Source organism: Myiozetetes cayanensis, unplaced genomic scaffold (genome assembly GCF_022539395.1).
Source record: "Myiozetetes cayanensis isolate MyiCay16 unplaced genomic scaffold, myiCay2020 scf5-8, whole genome shotgun sequence".
NCBI classification, from domain to species: Eukaryota; Metazoa; Chordata; class Aves; order Passeriformes; family Tyrannidae; genus Myiozetetes; species Myiozetetes cayanensis.
Window position 1 is genome coordinate 112930674 of NW_026087742.1, and position 21058 is coordinate 112951731.

At 43.1% G+C, this 21058-nt stretch overlaps 1 protein-coding gene across 1 annotated transcript; it reads right to left on the reverse strand.

Moving 5' to 3' along the window:
- Positions 1–871: 871 nt before the first annotated feature.
- On the reverse strand, positions 872–19286 carry LOC126649009 (interferon-induced GTP-binding protein Mx-like). The gene is made up of 14 exons (XM_050332814.1): positions 19253–19286; positions 16866–17188; positions 15165–15357; positions 14455–14592; positions 13082–13236; positions 11575–11713; positions 10899–11097; positions 10090–10168; positions 9282–9404; positions 8398–8539; positions 6635–6793; positions 5671–5747; positions 3999–4217; positions 872–1366 (listed from the first exon to the last, which is right to left on the reverse strand). The coding sequence occupies exons 2-14, from the start codon at positions 17133–17135 to the stop codon at positions 1133–1135; spliced, it is 2127 nt and encodes a 708-aa protein (XP_050188771.1). The 5' UTR covers positions 17136–17188; positions 19253–19286; the 3' UTR covers positions 872–1132.
- Between the last annotated feature and the right edge of the window lie 1772 nt (positions 19287–21058).

Consider the following 21058-nt stretch of genomic DNA (forward strand, 5'->3'; position numbering starts at 1 on the left):
TGTTATGGTACCAGGCTTTTTTTCGCACTGCAGGTCAGTAGTAGCAAAACAGTGTAGTGAAATGTGGAAAACTGTCTGAAGTGATCAGCAGGGTTAAGGAAGCTGTGCTGTAGTGGGGTGAACACAGAAATCAGCCATCAGCTGCAGTTTCCTGTAAGAGGGTCAAACACTTTCTGTCATTTCTAGCCTGAGGAAAAGGCTTCTCGTGCAAGGATCCTGGAAATTACTACATGGCACGCTGGTATAAGCATTTTTTTTTTTTTTCCTAGCTGAATGCAGACATTACTTTTGCTACACAAAGCACAGCTTTGCCCATTAAAATAATATATATTATATTAAATATAAATTAAATATTATATTAAAATCCTCCATATGAAAGATGTCATGAACACAGTGTGCAGTGATATATTTTGCAGTGGCTTCCATGAAATCGAAAGAGCTTTTGGAAAGGTTCTTCCTGCCCTGGGGAGGGGAAGGGGGAAGGCAGCAAGCCACATACTGAGACAGCCTTCTAATATTTAACATCCTGGGTGATTTAATCCATTTTGGACGTTCAAATGCTACCATGTATTGAATTGCCCATCAGTCCCAAAATTTCAGGTGATGCTCCGGGTTCCAAGAGAAAGAGCCTCTTACCCTTTCTCTGCAAATCAGAGCACTGAAAAAGGAGACTCAGCAGAGCCAGTGGCATCCTGTGGAAGTACCCATCAGATGAAGTAAACTTCTATTTTCCTTCCAGTCTGTAATTGTTTCATTCCCACTGTTTGTTCCCTCTCTGCCTATTGGGCTGACACTTAACAGTGGTGACACTTCGCAGAGTCCTCTCAGACAATGGCAGGAAAGACAACAAAACATATAATCCTTGGAGTGGTAGCTTTTTAATAATCATTTCAATGGTTGTACAGAGTTCATGAAGCAAAAAAAGGGGTTACATTTGTTTAGTCACAGCTCCACCCCAGTGGAGCCCTTGATGTAGAGGTAGCTGCTTGCATGGAACTGATTATGGAGAATAAAGCAGAGCTGAGCACTAGAAATGAGTGTTAAAGGTCTGGGATGACATTAAACGTTTAGGTGATTATACAAAACTCTTCAGTAATGCTAGAAAACAAGAAAAATGCTTATGAAAAACAGATTACAGCGCGGAGAAGTCCCTCAGGTACTGACAGGCCTTGGTGAGACGACTGACTCGTTGACTGAGATAGTTCCTATGTTTAGCAGCTTCAGCGTCCTCCTCAAGGAGAACGTTCAACTTGTCTTTATCTTGCAAAAGGTGCAGCATTGTGGTCTGAATGTTCTCTCCGAAGTCGTGAAGGACAGAAGACAGGATGATCAGCGGTATCTGATTGGAGAGGCGTTTACTTGCTCCCTGCGAGAGGGGGGGGAAAAAAAAGAGCGAAATTCTAGTTTCCCAAAAAGAACTGAAAAAGGAAGGGGTTATAGGTAATCTGGTAAAAAGTGATACCGAGGTTTCAAAAGGTTGGGTTGAGTCACTGTTCAAGAAGTGAGTACTACTATGAACTGAAAAATGTTTGCAACTCTTCTCTGTGCCTAAAGATCCAAAAATTAAGTTAGTGGAATGCCAGCTGTTGTTTTCTTGCCCTCAGCAAACTAAAACCAAGGCAGGCTGTTCCCTGCTTAGCTCTCTCAGCTGTCATTGATGTGAGTTATAGGAGAACATACCTGACAAACAGAACTTGTGAACCATTTCTGTTGTCAAACCTGTCTTCACTAAACGCTACCAAGATGTTACGGTGCAGGAAATCACAGAGTGATTTTTTCCCAAAGCTGCTAAATTCCTATATTTAGATGGTATTACTGGTGTGGTTGCCCTTTTAAGTGTAAGACAGCTTTGGGGTAGGATTTAGCCTTAAGGGGAAATGTCTTCAGCAGTGGTGAGACCAGACTGTGCCTGCATTACATGCAGCGATATCTCCATGAGATAATCTCCTGCCTAACCTGACCAACTGCCTGGTCGAGTTACTGATGCAAACTGAAACAGATTGACCCAGAAGAGCTTGTGGGGCCCTTTCTCCAGAGAGGTCTGGGGCTCAGCTGGTGCTCCTGGGCAACAGGACTGAAAAATAAAACCTCTCCCATGTGGGAGAGCTGCTTCAAACCCTCCTGGTGCCAGGTGAGCACTTATGCTTGAGTGACTGGCTGCAACTGAGAGGTGCTGTCTTCCTTTCTTTTTGTGATACCTGACCTGAAAATGGCAGTGGGAGGGTCAGGGAGAGGTGCATTTCATTTGTAGGTCCTACAGGCAGCCTGGGAAATCCTACAGTTTCCTGGGAAGTCTAAAGTTGTTTCTGGCTTTAGATACCCCTGGAGCTCAGTGTCTAAAAATCTTTTGTGTATGATGATGGGGCTGAAATCAAGCTGAAGAACAGCCAAGACTAGATGTTAAGTTTTTCTTTGTAGTTTGCAGAGATCTAGTCCATGGCAAGCAATTTGGCTGAGCCAGCTAAAGCACTTACTGAACCTACCTGCTCTCTAGGCACTACTGACCCTGTGAGGGAGACCAGGTGCTTTAAATATGAGTGTTCTTCTGGAGCCAAACTCTACCCAGAATTTTGACAGTCCTGTCATAGGTGACATGGTTTCATGCATGCCATTTTCACTTGCCATGGATGCTTAGGAGCTTCCATCTCATTCAAACTGTGTTTGGCCTTGCATAAGTCCCATGGAGATAATGATGCACTGGAATGTTTTTTCTGTTGAAAATGGCTCTTAGGGCATTTTAAAAAAAATGTTTAACTAGCATGTAAGTCATACCTATTACAGTAGTGAGTATAACGAGGGATGGAAGAGCTTATGCAGTTCTACCTCTGTCTCTTGTTCTCTGAAAGCCACTGGTTTTCTCGCCATCAGCCTGAGCAGCCTGGACATTTAATTGCAGGAACTTGTCAAAACCCTGCTATTAGAATTCAAGGTGAGCTGCTGCTTACTCTACTGCATTATTAATATTGAACCTGTTGCTTTCTGAGGGAGGTTTATGACAAAGCAAATCCTGATACTGCGTGTTCTCTTTTCTGTCCCTCTCTAACATGATCCTTTGTTAAAACATCCCATATTTCTTCAGAGACTTAACTTCTAGGGAGGGACCTGCAGCACAGCAGATGCACTCTGATCCCTTCGGACAGCTGATTCACTTTAACTCGATGTTTTATTATCTCGCCCCTTGCCATGTTAGTTTTGGGATCTGACTGCGAGCCACGGACACCACGTTCTGCTGGCTGCAGGAATATGCAGAGTGGCTTGAGCTCTCAGATGCTGTGCCAAATGCCAAAGTGCTGTATATAATGTTTTTAAACTTGTGAAAACCAGTGTTGTTTGAAAACCGTGAGAGAACTTGCAGTGGAGAGAACAGTCCTAGGACTGTCACTTCTTTTGCTGGAGTGGGGAGCTGGCCATCACTCATCACTTTTAATTACAGGGCCAAGGGCTCTTCCCTATGCTGGTGAGTGACTGTCTTTTCCTCCCCCCAGCTCTTGTCCCCATAGGCAAGCCAGCAAGAGAGCACTGTACTGGTGTGGAGCTGTGTAGGGGGCAGGGAGTCACCCCCTTCTCCCTGGAAGGCTGGAGGAGGAGGAGAGGACTCCCTTGCTGATGGTGTGTTCCCCAAGCGAGGGGCAGCTGCAGCAGGGAGCCAGGCCAGCCTGGGAGGTGGTTAACAAGTGGTTTAGGAGCCAGCTGTCACTTTTAACAACTTGCAGGCTTTCCTGATCACCGTATCCTACACTCTGCAACTGCTCCTCCCTGGCCACGGTGCTGATACAGCCCCACAGACCAGCTTTGTCCTGACGTTTTCATCACTGGTCAGAAGCTCCTTTTAATTTGTACAGAAGCTGAGTGTGTACCTGAACAAGACAATTATATACCCTCTGGCTACTATTCCCTGCATAGCAGTTGTATGAAAGACTGTATTGACTGCAGGAAGATCTGGATGAGGGGTATATGCTGTAGCATTCAGGGGGCAGCAAAGCTGTCTGTAAACTCACAGAGAAGTAGGCCTTTGTGTGAGAAACCATTTCCTGGACACAGGAGGGCTCTTCTTTCGGAGGTTGAAATATATTCTGTGGCATATTGGCCCTAACAGCATTAAAATCACGAAGGTAAAGGTCATCCTGGCAGTACACAATTCTCTCCATTTTAAACTGTGTCCGGATGTGTCTTTCAGCCTCTGCCGCTTGTTTCTCTTTAATGTCTTCAATTCTCATCTAGAAAAGAAAGGAAGAAGAAGTTCTAAGACATTTGCTTCCTTTGGAGAGGCACCAGTGCTCAGCAGTGTCCCAAGGCAGGCACAGTGTTCAACAGCCCTTGCTGGAGCACTGTCTGATCCCACACTGGCTCTTGGGAACATGGGGTAATTCTTTAGATTCTGGTTCCTCTGCTGTGAAAGAGCAGGAAAATATGGCAGTTTTATCCCCTCCTTAAACACAAATGGAATCAGTCAAAACTGGTGCTTGAAACACGAAGGCAAACACAAGGTTGACAGGAACAAGCAGCAGTGGCCAGACATGAGTTCAACCTGTCCTTGGTTTCTGCATGAGCTTCGTTTGCATCTCCCTCCTGAAGTAAGCAGTGACAGCAGGCACTGATGGGAATTCCATTGCCCCTCCTGCCCTTCTCAAACACTGCAGTCTCCTGTCTGTTGTCAGCAAACCAACCCTGCCTAACCCCTCTCTGTCTGGTGCTTCCCTTGCAGCCATCTGATGCTTTCTGCCCTTTCTGATACATCCACCTGAAAGTCTGTGGGGATGTCAAAGTTCCCTCAGTCATCACTGAAATCCCCCTAAAACGCTCTCCTAGCATCCCTCAGAAAGCATCCCATCTTTCTTCTCGTGTCCAGTGTCTAACAGAACTTCTCTCACCATATTCTTGAACACCTCTGTGTTTGGGTGAAATAGCTTATTTGTTTGCTGTCTGGTAGGCCTGGAGCTTAGCAGGGTTTGGCCATGCAAGTCAAGTGGCAAACCACCTATTTCACTCGTATTTGCCTTCGTGTTTCCTTTCTCAGCAGTACCCTGTGAGTGGACTCTGCCTCCTGGCTGCCAGCATTGCTTCTCATCTCTTCCTCAAAGCTCTTTCTGAGAAAAAGCCTTCAAGGACATCCATATCATTTAATTCCATCCCAAAGCATGCTACTGCCCAAACTGTGAACAGTCATCTCCTAATTTTTTTTTCATAGTTGAATGATTTTTGGCCTGTCCTGCTCCCTTTCATCAAAGATGGCATTCCTGCACTGGCTAACACCTTGGCTCCTTTTCAGAGAGGGAAAAGCACTGTTTAGGACTCTGAGGCTACCCCCATGCTTACAAATCATTGCAGGACTTAAATCTGAAATTAGTTAAAAACTCTTCAAGGCTGCCGTGCCAGGTTTTCTTTGCACTGTGTTGTAAGCATCAAGAATGTGACCAGAATGAATGGAGAATATATGTGTGTGTATATATATATATATATATGCAATCTTGTCAAAGTTGTGCAAAATGCACTTTCAGTAGTTCCATGATAAACATTTTATCATTTTCAGTTTCTTCCTTATTTTCCTGCAAGAAATTCCACACTTGCATAAGGGTAATGCAGTGAGACATGTACCATAAGCATGGCTATCTTTACAAATGCTATTCTGTCTTGCTTTTAACTTATCTCAGGGTATAGGTAGTGTCTCACCTTAGCAGCTCTGCTTAGATTGTGAAAATTAGCAAAATTCCTTTTAACAATGTCCATAAATTTCTCTTCAACCAGTTCTAAAGGAAGAATAGACAGAAAAATAAAGTCAGGTAAGTAGCTGAGGTTTTTAAGCCATTGTTAATATGAGACTTGGGAAACTACTCATTTCCTGTATTAATCCAGCAGTAGCTGAGCAGCTGTAGGTGCACTCTGCCTTTATGACCGACACAAACAAGGAGGAATTTAGATTTCCAGGTCCAAGACTGTGAGCAATTAAAGACCTCCTGTAACTGCTTAACACCTGAGAGAGATTTCTTTGACAGAGCAATTTCTGTGCTTAAATCTGTGTCTACCAAATGTAGCATCACTTGACCATGTGTGCACATCTGGATCTCACCCTGAGTGTCCTCTCCAGGTCTAGGAGCTGGAATGCAGAGTACAGAGCAGTGAGTCTGGCATGGGATTGCTGCCCTCTAAGGCAGCACAGGAGAGACAGAATCACAACATCATTTTTACCTTGGGTGCCTTTTACTGGATGAGCTACCTACCCTGCCCCCCAGCCCCAGCAGTCACTGTGTAATACATACAATGTCATCAAAGAAGCTGCATTCAAAGTTCAGGTTTGTGTATTCCACTCCCTGGGTTTGGGAATTCCAAGCTGCTTGGCCGGCACCAGGTACTTCTACTATACTGTTTTCTTAGTGTGTTATTTATTAAAGTTACTTTCTGTCTTCCAAGAGCCACTGGGAAAAACATTAACAAATGCTGGAGAGAATGAAGGCTCTAGAGAAGAACCAAGCCTTCAGGTCGAATCAGATTTACTTCCCCTCTCTGCAGTATCCTGGCTGGAGCTCTTGCTCCAGCAGAGAGAGCGTTATCATCAGCTTATCCTGGAAAAAACCCACAATTGTGAGGCACCCCAGTGTGTCCCACCCAAGAGCCTCCCGTGGGCTGTGAGACGTACGGATCACGTTGTTCAGGATCTCGACGGCTGGCTCCTCCAGTTCCAGGATTTGCTCTTTTATGATGTCCTCAAACGTCCTGTAGTTGTTAAAGCCTGGGAACTCCCTCCCACGGTACTGGTCTTCGTATTTGTTTACCTTACTGGGTACACTTTTTTTAGCTGTAATAGTAAAATAATGTTGCTTTACTACCAGATCACTCAATCTGTACTTTCCACATTTAAAAAGGAAGTCTAATTCTCCTCCTGAGTTGTTCTTGAGAAGAGCAACTGCTGAGATGATCTTTCAAGCAGTGCTGTTACTACAGAACAGAGTTAACACATTGTTGCTCAGTGAATGAGCCATCTCCCTTCCAAGTTTTAAAAAAAAAACAGAACAAAACAACCCCCCAAGCTCACTAAACCCCTATTCCAGGAAATCTACTGCTGACTAGCTATTTTTGTTTAAAACAGTCAATATTTAAAACAGTCAACATTTCGTTGTTGACATTATACACATATGCCCTCTTAAATGAGTGATGTCCCTTTGAACTGGTTTACACATTTTTTGAAAGGTTTTGATACTGCCCTGTTTCGGGATCAGATTTGTGAATTATGGATCAGGTGCACGTGTGGAAGTAGAAGTCAAGCCATGAATGCATTCAGTCCTGACATTCAGATACATGAATCTGTGGTTGGATAATGAAAAAACCCAAACAAGAAAACTCAAAACCAACCCAACAACAACAACAACGAATAAGTTTAAGGTTTCAAGTATCCAAAGTATTGGCTATTTTTAATCATTTAATTCAGAAAGCTGAAGTTAAACAGAATCACCTGACACTCAAAGATGTACCTTCAGAAATCTTAGGCAGTGACTGATACCAGTTGAGGAAGGTCTTGCTAAAGCATGGGACATTGGTATACACCCATGGCTGTCTATTAGTCTGTCTCCACATTTATGCCTATATATTCATACATAGATTTTTCTTTGGCTGATGACACCTTTGTAACCTATATGTGCCTATCATTTTTTATAATTTCTAAATTATCATTTATCATTTTAGTCACTAGCGATACAGCTGTGCATCGAAGACTAAAAGGACCTGTTTCAAGAGCTACTGCTTGACTGGCTATGTCATCTCCAAGAGCAAATGATGGGGTTTCAGAGGTGTGAAAAAAGTGCTGCAAATGATGTTGAGTGTACAGCAGAGTTCAGTCTGTGTGTACCACCCTACAGTAAAATCCCCCAGTTAAGAACTGAGTTCAGTTAAGCAATTAAAAAGGTCCAACATTCTTGGCAAGGCTGTGGCTGTTTCAGACCCAGAATTACTTTCTCCACACCTTAAACCAGAGCTAAAGTGGGACAAAAAAAGACCCAGATTCCAAAACATTCATAGTAATAATAACAACAATAATAATAATAAAAATAAAAAATAACAATGTATTATATATATAAGTATTATTATTTATTATTAATGAGTGTTGGTGGTGGTGTTGTTATTTGAAGAAGTGGTTCAGAGAATCACCAACAAATTCTGGGTCTTGATTTTACTGCTTTGCTGGGAGAAGAGAGACATCCACTGATCTCTCTGTAATGACAGCAGTTAACACAAACCATGTCTTTGCTCCCAAAGCATGACTTGCCTAACACTACAACAGATGGATGCTCGTAGCTTCTTGTTCTTCACTTCCTTGAAAACAACCTACTGATGATGCTGTGTCTAGATTTAAAAGCAAAGGAATAGACTCTGAGGTCAGCTGTAAGTGATGGTTTCTGTGCTTACCCTTCTCAGCACACTCCAGGAGAATTACTCCCCATGTTTGGAACTCTCGGCGGATTTTCGTGAACAGTCTGATTTCGTCCCCAAAGAGCTGCTCTTCCCCTCGCATTGTCCGAGAGATGTCTTGGTTAAAGAGTTTGATCAACTGTAATGAATTAAAGGACAAGCAGGCCATGTAGCAAACTTTCATTTTCTTCAGACTACTCGGTGTATGTTAAGTGAATTAAAGCAGGGTCACGGTTCATAGAAAACATCCTTTCCTTACATCTTTTATGCTCTCAGCTCCCGGGTTTTTTAGCTTTGGATTTTTTTTTTTTTAAAAACCATCACAGCTAGAGGAGAACAAACTTTATGCTCTTTCCCCTCCCTCCCCCCCAACAGACTTTCAGAACCATTTACTAAATTCTAATTGACCAGACCTGTATGAAGTCTTTGAAGAATGATGAGCCTGCACAAGTACCAAAGGCTTACTGTGAGGGATTAACTCCCCAAGATGAGACAACTTAGGTGGACTGGCAAACCCTATTTTGATACCAGGAATACACTTGAACTTACAAGTGCTGTAAACAATGGAAACCCTTCAAAGTGTTGAGCAGGCAGGAGGGTAAGTTTTCCCTCTCTGAGGTGCTTGATTTTGACCAACCAACTTGAGTTGTTTCATTTTCTTGTCACGTAATCACATGGAAAAAAAAATAGAACGGGCCACGAGCTCCTCTGGTCCATTCTTTTTGCAGGTATGGTGTATTCCTGACAGAGATTTGTCTGTTTTACTCTCAAAGCATTTCAGTGACAGAGACCACAAACTTCCTGGTGGTCCATGCTGATGTTTCGATACCTTTTTCTACCTCCTCGCTCTGCTCCCTGACCAAACTAATACTGATACTTACATCTGTGAGGAAAATCAGCTTCTCAGACTCTGTTTTGGGTGTGCTTCTCTGGTACCTTTGTAGATCCTGTAACGTTTTATGGAGCATCTCACGTATTTGGCTCTCCAGTGTTGGCAAAGTTTTCTGGGGAGTAGACAGTAAAGAAGGGCGTTGACATAGGTTGAACATGTCTGGCTTATTTTCTGTAAGTTTACATAAAGAAATATTTCTTTTTTCTCCTTCGAGACTGAATTTAGAGGTTTCCTATATTTCAGCATCTTCCCTTAGTGGAATAAAATATACTACTTACAGATAAATATATATAAAATAAAAACACCAGTGTACTTGCAGCAGTACAGTAATATAGTAGAACAACTACATCTTACTAGAGATTTTGAAGACATTTTCAGTTGAATAGAAATGACTGTGTTTCAGTAAGCTGATGGCAGTAACTTGCCACCCTTAAAATAAATTCTAATTGACCAGACCTGTATGAAGTCTTTGAAGACTGACTGGCTCCTTATAAACAAAAGGAAATATCATGGCTGCCAGTGAAAAGGCAGGAGTTATGAGTCACAAGTAGATGAAATGATCTGCAGTGTAAAGGCACATCTGAGGACAGAGCATGGTTTGTTTGTTTTTTTTTTTTACCTCTGACTCTCAGTTCAGTTTGTTCTCAGACTGCCAGACTGAAGGATCATTAAGCACTATCCATGCACAGAAAGCTGCAGTCCAGCTGCAGTCCGTTGCATCCCAAGGCTGAAGGGTTGAACTCATTTTTAGGCAGCAACTGACACAAACAGCTCAGTGGGGTACCTCTGTTACTTACAATGATGTGCTTCACAAGTTCATTTGTGAGCTTCACCGACAGATGGGGGATAGTAGCCTTTCCTTCTTCCATAAGAACACTGCAAAAAAAAAAGAGGAAAAGGTGGTTTTTTGGGTAGCCAGCATGTGCAGGGCAAGGAGGCAGCACTGATGCTCTGCTCTATTTTCACTAGTTCTCTTAAACAACTTGAGCAAAGAAAGAGCCCTCTGGGGAGTGCTGGTACAGACGTGGCAGCAGCTCAGAACTCTCTGGGCACCTTTATTCAAGAGTTGTTTGACGGCTCCTGGCTAAGCAAAGGGAAGCAGAGAAGAACCTGAAAATAGCAAATCCTCACAGCAGATGGATGTGCTGCTGTATCATTTCTGCATGTGTGAAGTTCACTGATTCATCTGGCCATCCTCTGTATTATGATTGATTTGCTGCTGACTCATCTTCTGGGCAAACTGTGCCCTCAGTTTGCCTTTCTCATGCTGTGTTTCACCCTGTTTCCCAGTGAAAAGAAACACTTAAGTGCTTGACTTGAAGTGCTCAGATGCTTGACTCGAATTCCTTGGGGCTATTCTGAACTTCTAAAGTTCATTGCACTTCTCCCAAGTATTTTGCATCCAGAAAACATTTTCAAAGTTTATTTGCTATGTAAAAATTCCTCTGGGTTGCTGAAACACAACACTACGACGGGCAATCAGAAATATAATATATAATTTTAATTAATACCTGCTTGTGACCCTGAGTTAAATCTCAGCAAATCAACAGGAAGCTTTGAAGTGATTTTAATATGTTTTTAAGTGGATCTTTTCTGTGAGAGGTACCTGAAATGTCTGTGACTCGCAAAGAAGTTCCTCTCCTGCTGGATGGCAGAGGCCAAGGTGACTTTGTTGTGGATGTCCTGCTGCCCACGGCACTTCACGATCATGTAACCCTTTTTGAGGGGGATTACCATGTTTTGCATAATTCTAATGATAGACTCTTCAGTTCCTCTGTCCACCAGGTCAGGTTTGGTGAGGATCCCTGTGAAATGACCCAAAGTTAGTCGAGCACAGAAGTTACAGGTGGGAGAGGTGCAGTAGAACCTACCCCCCACCATGTTTCATAAAGGAATTTTTCTCTGTTTTCTCTCTCCTACAAAGCTCTCAGCCCCTGGGCTTTGCCCTGTAAAACTTGCTCTACAGTTGGCCTCCCACCAGGCCTTTTGCCTTGCAAACCTTTTTTTTAACAGGCAGCAGCAAAGCTTTCCTACCACTGAGATTTGTAATTTCCAATTATTCATAATGCGAATGCCAGCGAGACACAAAAACAAGGTGTTTTTTTCTTATTCTTAGAGCAACTTAAGCTTTGTAAATAGTTTATTTAGGCTATTTTCTTTTTTTTTGCCCCTCTTCTTCTAGTAGCTAATGTCAGAGATCTGGTGTGGAACACAGAATATCAGTTCTCATGCAAAAAGAAAACTGCCCTTCTCTTCAACTTGTAGCTTAAAAGTTGTCTCACCTAGTGTCCTTTCTCCACTGGGATCCACCTCCTGGGCCATTTTCAAGGCTTCTGTTGTTGCAATATCCACATTACATGGCACCACTACCAAATTGATTGTCTCTTTGCAACCAATAATTCTTTTAAGGAGAATTTTGATCTGCAATGCAACACAGCAGTAAGGAGTTTCGGTGAAATCAGATGCTTGCACATAGAATGTGACCATTTCTAGCAAGATGAGCCACTGTCTGATGACATTAAATGCCACATATGCTGAGGATGGTATTACATGCTAAAGGATGGTTTGGAAAGGGGTCAGCAGAAGAATGCAGCCTCTTTTCCTATGCAAACATCCTTATCCTTATCCAAACAGCTGGCATGAACAGAGACCGGACTGTTGCCATGCCTGTCTCAACAGCTATGTAGATTTTAACCTCTCATGCGAGTAATCTTTCATTATGGAAGTATTAAAGGTATTTGATAAAGAGCCATATGTAAGAAAATCAGGTTCTGATGTCTAGGCACGCACTCATGAAAAGAAAGCAAGCTAGATTATATTGACAAATCTCAAATTTGTACCTCTGCAAGGAGAGCAAATGTCTGGCTTTTATTTCAGTGGAGTATTTGCAGGGAAATGAAAAATAAGCCAAAAACCAAGTAGCACGTGATATCTAGTTGGCATTGTTTCTATGTTTCAATGCCCAACTAAACCAGTTTCTCATAATTTGTGTCATTTTGCAACAGCTTCACACAGCTCTATTGTGCTTATTCTGAAGTAAATTCACTCTTTCCCCTTCCTCCCTGGGTTTTATAAAGATGCCTTCCTTTTCTACTCCCCATCCACCCCAGTTTCTGACATACTACAATGCTATAGACTCCATCTTTGAAGTGTGCAGACAGCTGGGGATGATGGAAATGTTTGGATCCTGTCACATCTGCTGCTTTCTTCTGAATACAATAGAAAGATTACTGTCTAACTCTGAAACTAAATTACTCTCCTCCCAGAAAGTAAAGCCCAGACAATCCAATCTAGTCTCAATTTTTATTTGGTATGTCTAGTTCAGTTTGGGCTCCTCTTATTCCAAGCTTCTATTTAAAGGCATTTTAGGAGGAACAGTACACTCAGTTCCTGCACATCACCCTCAAAGTTGAGTTTGTCCAACTAGATTTATTTACATTCCCCAGCATTGCCTCTAAAAGCAGGCAGAGGAAGAGTAGAAATCCCCTCCACTTTAACACTTATTCTGTTTACTTCCAAAAAGGTCTTCTGGGCTGCCTTAAAGGATGACAAAACCCAGGATGGGTCTGATTCTGATGTGCTCTGCAAGTAAGGGATGAACTCAGATCTGTTCTCCTCTGCCAAATACATCCAGAGGGCTGGTAAGAGACCAGCTTTTCTGGGGTGTATTTATCTTCCATATCTAGCTGAGGGACATGGGGCTGCAGTGTGTTCAGTGACGTGCCCCGGGATGAGGGGGGTTACAGAGGTGTCCCCATGCACAGAGTGGCACACGAGGCTGAGTTTTACCTGTTCCCCGATGTCTTTTGGCTGGTCCCCCACGGCCACTCTGGCAATTCCAGGAAGATCAATTAGTGTCAAATCTGGGACATCTGGGGACCAGACCTCTAGGGAAATTAATTCTCCACTAATGGCACCTCTAGGACCAGCCACAATGTCCTGGGCTGCAAGGACAAAAGAGCAAGGCAATGAACACAAGCTTCAAATAGGCATCAAACCAAAGCTTAACACACCGACTTTGAAAAGTGCCCAGCTACCACCTCAGGCTCTTTTAGGCTTGGCTTTTTCTCTCAGATCCAGCCACACACATAAATCCACTCATGCAAAAATCTAAGGAAATTATTAGGCAGCACGTGTGAGGTCCCTTTGGAATATGAACTGCAATATTTTACAGAGCACGTATTCGTGAACTCTCGTGCGTGGAGACAAAATACATCTAAATAAATCACTGCAAAAGGGATCAGATAAAATATTGGTCAGCTGTAGAAATGCTTCCCCAGCAGCAAGACACTTTCTAGGCATTAATTAATCCTTGGATGCCTTGAAAGACAAATAGGTGTTGCTCTACATTCTTCACATTTTGATAGGGAGGTTGGGAGATCAAGTAAATTGTCCCAGATCCTACAAGGCAATAATGCTGGAACTGTGAGCGGCACAGAGAAGCAAAGAAAACCCAAAGCCATTCTCATGAGAGATTTTCATCCATGTAATTACCTTAATTAACTCAATACCATTGCCTTGCCAGTTTTGGAAAGATAACTTGAGAATATCCAAATAATATATTGAAAAGCTAATGGGGAAAAAAAAAAAAAAAAGGAAGAATAACAATGTGCAGAGCTGTGCTAGTGAAGGAAATAAGGAAATTCCAACTTTCACATTTAGGGCAAATGCTTACTGCCCTTTGGGTAAGAACAGTGATTTCTTACACAGCATGAAATGCTGTAACAGTAAAGCTCTGACATGGGAAGGACAACGGTTGAGGCCATGGCCACAGCACCTCCCAGGATTTCTCCATGCTCTCCACTCTGCCTTCTTCCAGTTTTCTCCAAAATTGTAAGGTTTCCAGCGAGAGACACCTTGAGCAATCTCTGAGCTTTCAAACTGATGACAGGGACCATTTGGGGCTTTCCATGTTTACAATTTGACAGACAGCCTCCCCATACCTGGAAACCAGGAAGACACCATCCAGCTAAGGACTCAGCCTGAGCCTTTTATCATGGATAAAAGGATCATGGACCTTGCAAGTGGCATCCCTGCCCACGGCGTAGGGATTGGGACTAGATGATCTTTAAGGCCCTTTCCAGCTCAAACCATTCTGTGGTTCTGTGATCATCACGGATCATCCTGCTTCAGGGGAGACTGAGCAAGCCAAACCCACTCACCTTGTCTTATTGCCCTGTCCACCTCAGAGGCGTCCTGGAGGTCCAAGACAAAGTTGCGGTAACAGATTCTCCCTCGCCACGCCTGGCCCTCGGGTAACCTTTTCAGCTTAAGTTCCAGGGGACAGCGAGTGACAATACCTGCAGCAGTTCCGAAGGCAGAGGTGAAACTCAGTAGCTGCTGAACATGATACACAGCCCTGCACTACGTGACATTGCCAGAGGGCATCTCATCCAACTTCCCACTCGGGGTAGGATTGTCCCTGGCACTACAGGAGGTCAGCTATGGCTCTTTCCACTCGTGCCTGGTCTTGCAAACCTCCACAGATTTGTAGATTTGCTCTTTGCTGGGTGACCTGTTTCAGTGCTGCACCTTAAATCCTTGGAAAACTTTTCCCCAAGTGCACCCTCAAAGATTTGAGGGTATTGTCAGCTCACGCAGAACTTGCAGAACTTACGTGTGAGAATATACACACACACACAGAGAGCTGAAAAGTGAATTTCTTGAGCAGCAAAGTCTTCCAACAACCTTCTCTGACTTAAATGATGTTTCGTTTTTAAGTAAAGGTCTTTGTATGCTTTTTTTAAAAAAAATCCATTTCTCAGTCACAGTTGTCCAATTCTAGACCAAAAAAAAAAAAAAAGGAGAAAAAAAACCCTTCCATCTCATCAAAGTGAAATTCAGGTGAAAACCTGAGAAGGTGAATTCTTACCATTGCCCCTGGGAAGAGCAACACCAGACAGGGCTTCTAGGACAGAACTTTTCCCAGAGCTCTGGTCTCCAATCACTGCGATCGCGGGCAGGGACAGGTCCTTCTCTATTCCCAGAGCTCTCAGGCTGTCGACGAGGTCAATGCAGGGCCTGATCTTTTCCTCATATTGTTTGTACAGGGTGTGTTCTGCAGCCTGGTGGAGTTAAACTTAGGATGAGTTTTCCCTAATTTTAAAATAAGTTGTTTCCACAACAGCGACAGCAAAAATCTAGACATTTTTCCTGCTCGTCCTTCTTTAGTAACAGCTTATTTACTGGCATCAAGCTGTGCTTTATATCACTGTGCATCTTTGCATCTCCATGTAATAAACAGGTGTCTATAACTATGAAAAAAAAAATCTGTTGGCCTAATGATCATCCTTAGCAAAAAAACCCTGATTTTGGAAGCTATTCTGAGAGGGTAAAAAAAAAGAAGGAAACCACATTACTAATTGTGCTTTGTTCTTTTTTTTTTTTGTAATAATTGCCATTTTCTTCCACTCATCTACAGATTTATTGAAACGTGTATGCAAATGAAAACTAGTAATCACAGAATTTAGCACAGAATAGCTTATTAATATCTTTGGTTTGGAGTTTGAAGATAGAGTTTTTGCACAGATACCATAAGTGTTCTGCTATGGAGTCCTCAACAGGTGGCTAAAAGCCTTTTAGATCATCATGGCTCTTCTTTCTTTGCCTCATTTTGGGCTTGGGTAAGGAATGAATATGAGTGGGTTGTGTTAAATGACTGATTATTGTCATTTTTTGGTTTTGATACGTGTGCCAGACATTAACACAGGCTCCTCATTTACATGAAAACAAGCCAGATAATTTCCAGCCTTTTACAAAACTGGTCCATCTGCTGTTAAATATGCTCAAATGAAGTATATAAAGATCATCCTTAGTCTTTTTTCCCTGTTCCTCTCTCCCTGTTCCAGTCTGACTGCTGCATTTAGAAATGCAATTTTGAGAACACCAATATGTTTCAGATATATTGGGCCAGGCACAATCAAACCTGATTTTTTGAAAAGAAAAACTGAAGTTTCTCTACATCACTTTTATCCAAGGCAGCCAACTCTAAGAGTATGTCTGTCAAGCAGATTTTTTTTTCCAAGATGAAGAAGAAAGCACACTTTACTGGAGGCAGGCACTGAAATGTTACTGGTACCCCCTGCCCACTGCCTTCACTATGATGTTTAATAGATAGCCAATTCTCAAAAAATTCATTAACTATGTCACAAACTTAAAAGTAATCTGCTTCCAGTGTCAAATATCTAAGAAGGTTATTATCAAGCTTTCTTTGCATTTCTGTTGAAGGTAGAAGAGCCTCAAGCAAAATTTATCTCAGCTTTTAGGATTTCTGTTCAACATTTGTTGTTAAGAATGACACAGGTTCATGTCACACACTAAATTGGCTTCTAGGCTGCAGCCATCCTTTTTTTTTTTTCCCCTTTTTTAGGCCTGCATTGTTTATATCTGCAGATTAATTGCAGGTACCTGCCTTCCTAGTTACACAAATGACTGCTTGGTCCTAATCCAAAAGGACTCCTTAGACCTAACAAGTATAGATTGCCTGAAAAGAGACAGAGGAATTAATTTTGGGGCCACAAAGTGAACCAACAGAGCAAGAATGGGGAGGATCTGTGTCCTCTTCTTGCCTTACCTTCTCCTGTTCTCCGGAATCCTCTTTCTCCAAACCCTTCTTCTCATAGTTAGGGCTCCTATGGAAAATGTTCTCTGACATCTGAAAAGCTTCGTCTTCTGTCTCTGGTGGGAGAGGTACTGAAACACCTTCAAAAGATTGTTTTAAGAAAGGAAATGCAAACCCTTCTATCTTCGGGGCGGGTTTGGTTCTTGCAGAAGGCGGTTTGAAGGCTGCGTTCCTTTTATCCATGGCCCGCCGATTTTTTGGGCTGCCACGCAGGTTGTCCATAAGTGATTCACTAAATAGTGGTTACTGCCTGGTCCAGCTCTTGGGTACAGCTTCTGAAATCAAACATGGGGCAATGAGTGACTCCAGCTTGAAAGAATGAAATTGCCACAGGAAAAAAAACAGTATTTACTTGTGGGGGGTGGGGGTGGTGGTGGAAGTTACACCATTTTTTTGCAAAAAGCTGGTTTTCCTTAGTGAAATTTTTGCTGAAAGCTGTCTGGAGAAGCTCAGTCAGTACCTGGGCATGGTTGGAGAGACTGTGAGAATCCTTAACTTCCTGGGGTCAGGAGTACAGAGCCGTGGGCTGCTCAAGGAGGGTCTACATGGGTGAGCCACCAGCGATGAGAGTGGGACACACCAAGCCACACTCTGCTGTGCAGCCAACTCACCTCTCTTGTGGCAGAAACACTTGCCAGAGGCAAGTCTGACACCTGTTTTAGAACCTCTGTATCTTGGTCCCCTCCTCTATAGCTTAAAACCCCCTCCCCAAAAGCACACTTTGCTTGAGGTGATGTTAGAGAAGGGAGGCTTTTTATTTGCTTATTCAACTTTTCTTTATGTAAAAGTTTTGTCTTATTTTCTGCGGGTGGCTGAAGAAACTAGAGGTTTTTGATGTGACATTTTCCAGGGAAAGTGATTTCCAGAGAGAGAGATTTAAAGAAAAAAAAACCACCAGTATTTTTTCAAAACTTGATGTTCTTTGGCTTCCTTCTGCCAAAACCAGGATCTGTTTAACTCAAACACTAGGGGAAATAACTTAGAAGAAACGCATCTTTGCTTGAAATAACTTCCTGTTTTGTTAATTTCTTTGCTTGAATTAAGTTTACAGGTTTTCTAATATAAGTGGATGTCAAAATAGGATGATCGGACACAATCACCACATGCTGTAGCAGAGTAGTCAAGAGAAGATTTTGGGACAGGCGTGAAAAGTAGCATACAGTGATTATGTGGATTAGATGTATTGCTAATACAGTATCTAAATATTGCCAATGCAGTGCCTAAATAACACCTCTGTTATCTATTACTGTGGATTGTAGTTAGGTCAGGGTTCTTCCTGTTGAGCCAAAGCTTCAGTGAGACCCTCTTGCTTCCAAAACGTTGCCTTTGGCCTTGCAGAATTCACAACTACAAAGCAACAAAGCACCTGTGTAGTTCGAGGCAAGGAAGGAGGCAGGGGCAGCCCTGGGGAAGGGAAGTCCTTGGCAGACTTTCAGTGTCATCACGTCATCCTGGTGTCCTGTTTCACGTGTGAATTCTGACCATTTCAGAGAATCACTTTAAAATTGCAGCTTTTTTTTTTTTTTTTTTTTTTTTTCCCCCCCCCTCTTCTTTCTTTCATGATGTTGTCAGGGCTTGGTACACAAAGAAATGACTATGCCCCTGTGGCACAGGAAGGATTGCCCCACCCTACCAACCTTTTTCAGGTCCATGGAGAGAATGGCTGGATAACCTCAGAAATCCACACGTCTTGGTTTACTCTGCTGCTGCCTGTAGGTATCTCTGTCAGGGTGTGTGGGCACCCTGTGGTCTTCAGCCCCCCTAGGTGTGTGTAAGGGTGATTGTTGGGTCTTCTCATGAATCCTCAGCCCTCCCCCATTTGCCCAAAGATAAGCAGACCAGGTGGGCACTGCAGGATGTCTGGATGCTTGCATAATTAATTCATTCCAGAGATAGGGGAGCTGAGATGTTTGTGATTGCCTTTGGTGCACATTGGCCACCAAAGGGTATATAAAATGGTGCTGGAGGCTGAGCCAGCAGGGCAAACTGACCTCCTGAGATTTCAGGGAGTTTCCAGGTCAACTTTCACCCCTTCCCAGCCCCCTCTCCCCCACCACCCCACTGCCAGTGCCTTCATCAGGGATGCCCGCAGGGTACCCCCATGTAGGAGTGGCTGGACGGACACCACCAGCCCACCTGGATGATAAAACAAGAAGAAGAAAAATACTAAAGCAAAAATATTGTGGTCCTGAGCGAGCCAAAGCTAAGATTTGTGCGTGTGTGTGTGAAAAGAATCACAAGGTCAAGCTGGAAACCCCTTGAAGCGTGGTTGTTCCCTGCGGCTGGAAGCAGCCACATGGGGAGGGTGTGGTTATGTGGGGAGATGAAGAAACACCTACCTGGCTGGAGAGCTCGGACCCAGGTTCGGCAGAGAGTCTGTATATAGAAATGGAGTAATGGAGTAATAAAGTTACAAGAGAGTTCTCCCTGAACAAAGTCTGTCCTGCTTGAATTCATTCACCCAAAACGGTGCAGAGCGAGGCACGTTTTTGGACAGGTGTGTAAATACCTAAGATCCAGTCAAGTGCAGAGATTAAATCCTAAAGTATCCCCTGCCTCCCTCCTCTCCTTGAGCTTTACTTTTAGATCTTTGCCTGCCTGTGTGTGGAAACCTCCCCTGGCACAGCAAGGAGCACTGTGTGCTGCACAGCCACACCTGCACGAAGCACCAACCTGCTGATGGTTCTGAAGAGGGGCTGCCTTGTTTTTCCCTAAAGATCCTGGCTTTGCATCTCAAGGAGATATAGAAAAAAAACCCCTTACCAATAAAATCCCCTCTAACCCTAAAGTGCAGGGCTGCGGTGCTGAACCCACACAGCTGTATTTTTTTTTTTTAATCTAAAAATGTAGTGAAAGAATTATTCACCATTTCCAGCCAGAAGAGCATGTGGACTTCTGACTGACATATTTCAGGATATTTGGGTGAACTACAGAGTCTCTGGGCTGTATGTTTGTTAATTTTAGCTGTCTTCTCAGAAAAAAAAAAAATAAACTGATGATGCTGCACGTGAACACTGCTGGCTAGATCATGTTGCTGAACATTGCCTCTTCCACCCCCAAGTACATACTTCAAAACATGTGTTCTGATTTAAATGCCATCTCCCAGTTCTCTCCTTTTAAAGAGGAAATAATACTAATGTCTTTTCTTTTTTCCCCGCCCCAGAAAGCAACAAATCCTGCTCCGGGCGACCTTGTTTAAACACACTTGTTTTGGACTCTCATGGAGCCTTTTCACATTAAAAGGAATGAAGGCAATCGTCAAAAATTGCATTATTATTCTAGGAAGCAGGAAAAAAGGAACTTACCCTCGTAAGTGTCCTGTAGCAAGGAGATGCAATAACCTTTTCGAACTTCTTCGGGTGCTTTTTTATTTACAGGCTCCACCTACAGACAGTGACAAGAATCGGGAGAAACGAAACTGATTCTCACACGAGAAATAGTTGCCTTCTGTGGAAAATGACCAGGCTTGCTTTTTCAAAACACTGAGTTGCCATGAGTCAGCACCTCTTGCTAACCCTACACCTGGAGTTATCCTAACACCTGAGTCATGTCTGGGGTGGAGACCTCACAGCCAGAAGTTCAGAGAATCACAGAATCTGGTTTGGGTTGGAAATGACATAAAAGATCATCCAGTCCCAACCCCATGCATGGGCAGGGACACCTTCCACTAGCCCAGGTTGCTCCAAGCCCCGTCCAACCTGGCCTTGGACACTTCCAGGGATCCAGGGGCAGCCACAGCTTCTCTGGGCAACCTGTGCCAGGGCCTCCCCACCCTCACAGGGAAGAATTTCTTCCTAATATCCAATCTAAACCTACTGTCTTTCAATTTAAACCATTCCCCCTTGTCCTATTACATGTCCACGTAAAAAGTCTCTCTTAAGCCTCACAGAAGAGCACCCTCACCACTGTACCTAAGCTTAATTAATGGTAGAGTTAAACTTAGTGAATTGTAACTTATTAATTAATCACTGTCTTTCTAGCCTTAGGATGTTTAGCACTAACATGGCAAATGCATTTATCAACAGCAGTTCTGATTCTGTTGTAGCTGTCACCTGAATAAACAATTTTTGACTTTGTGAAACTGTATCCACGAAAGTCCTTGGAGGGGCTTTGTCAGACAAATGCCAGATCCATATTCTCAAGGT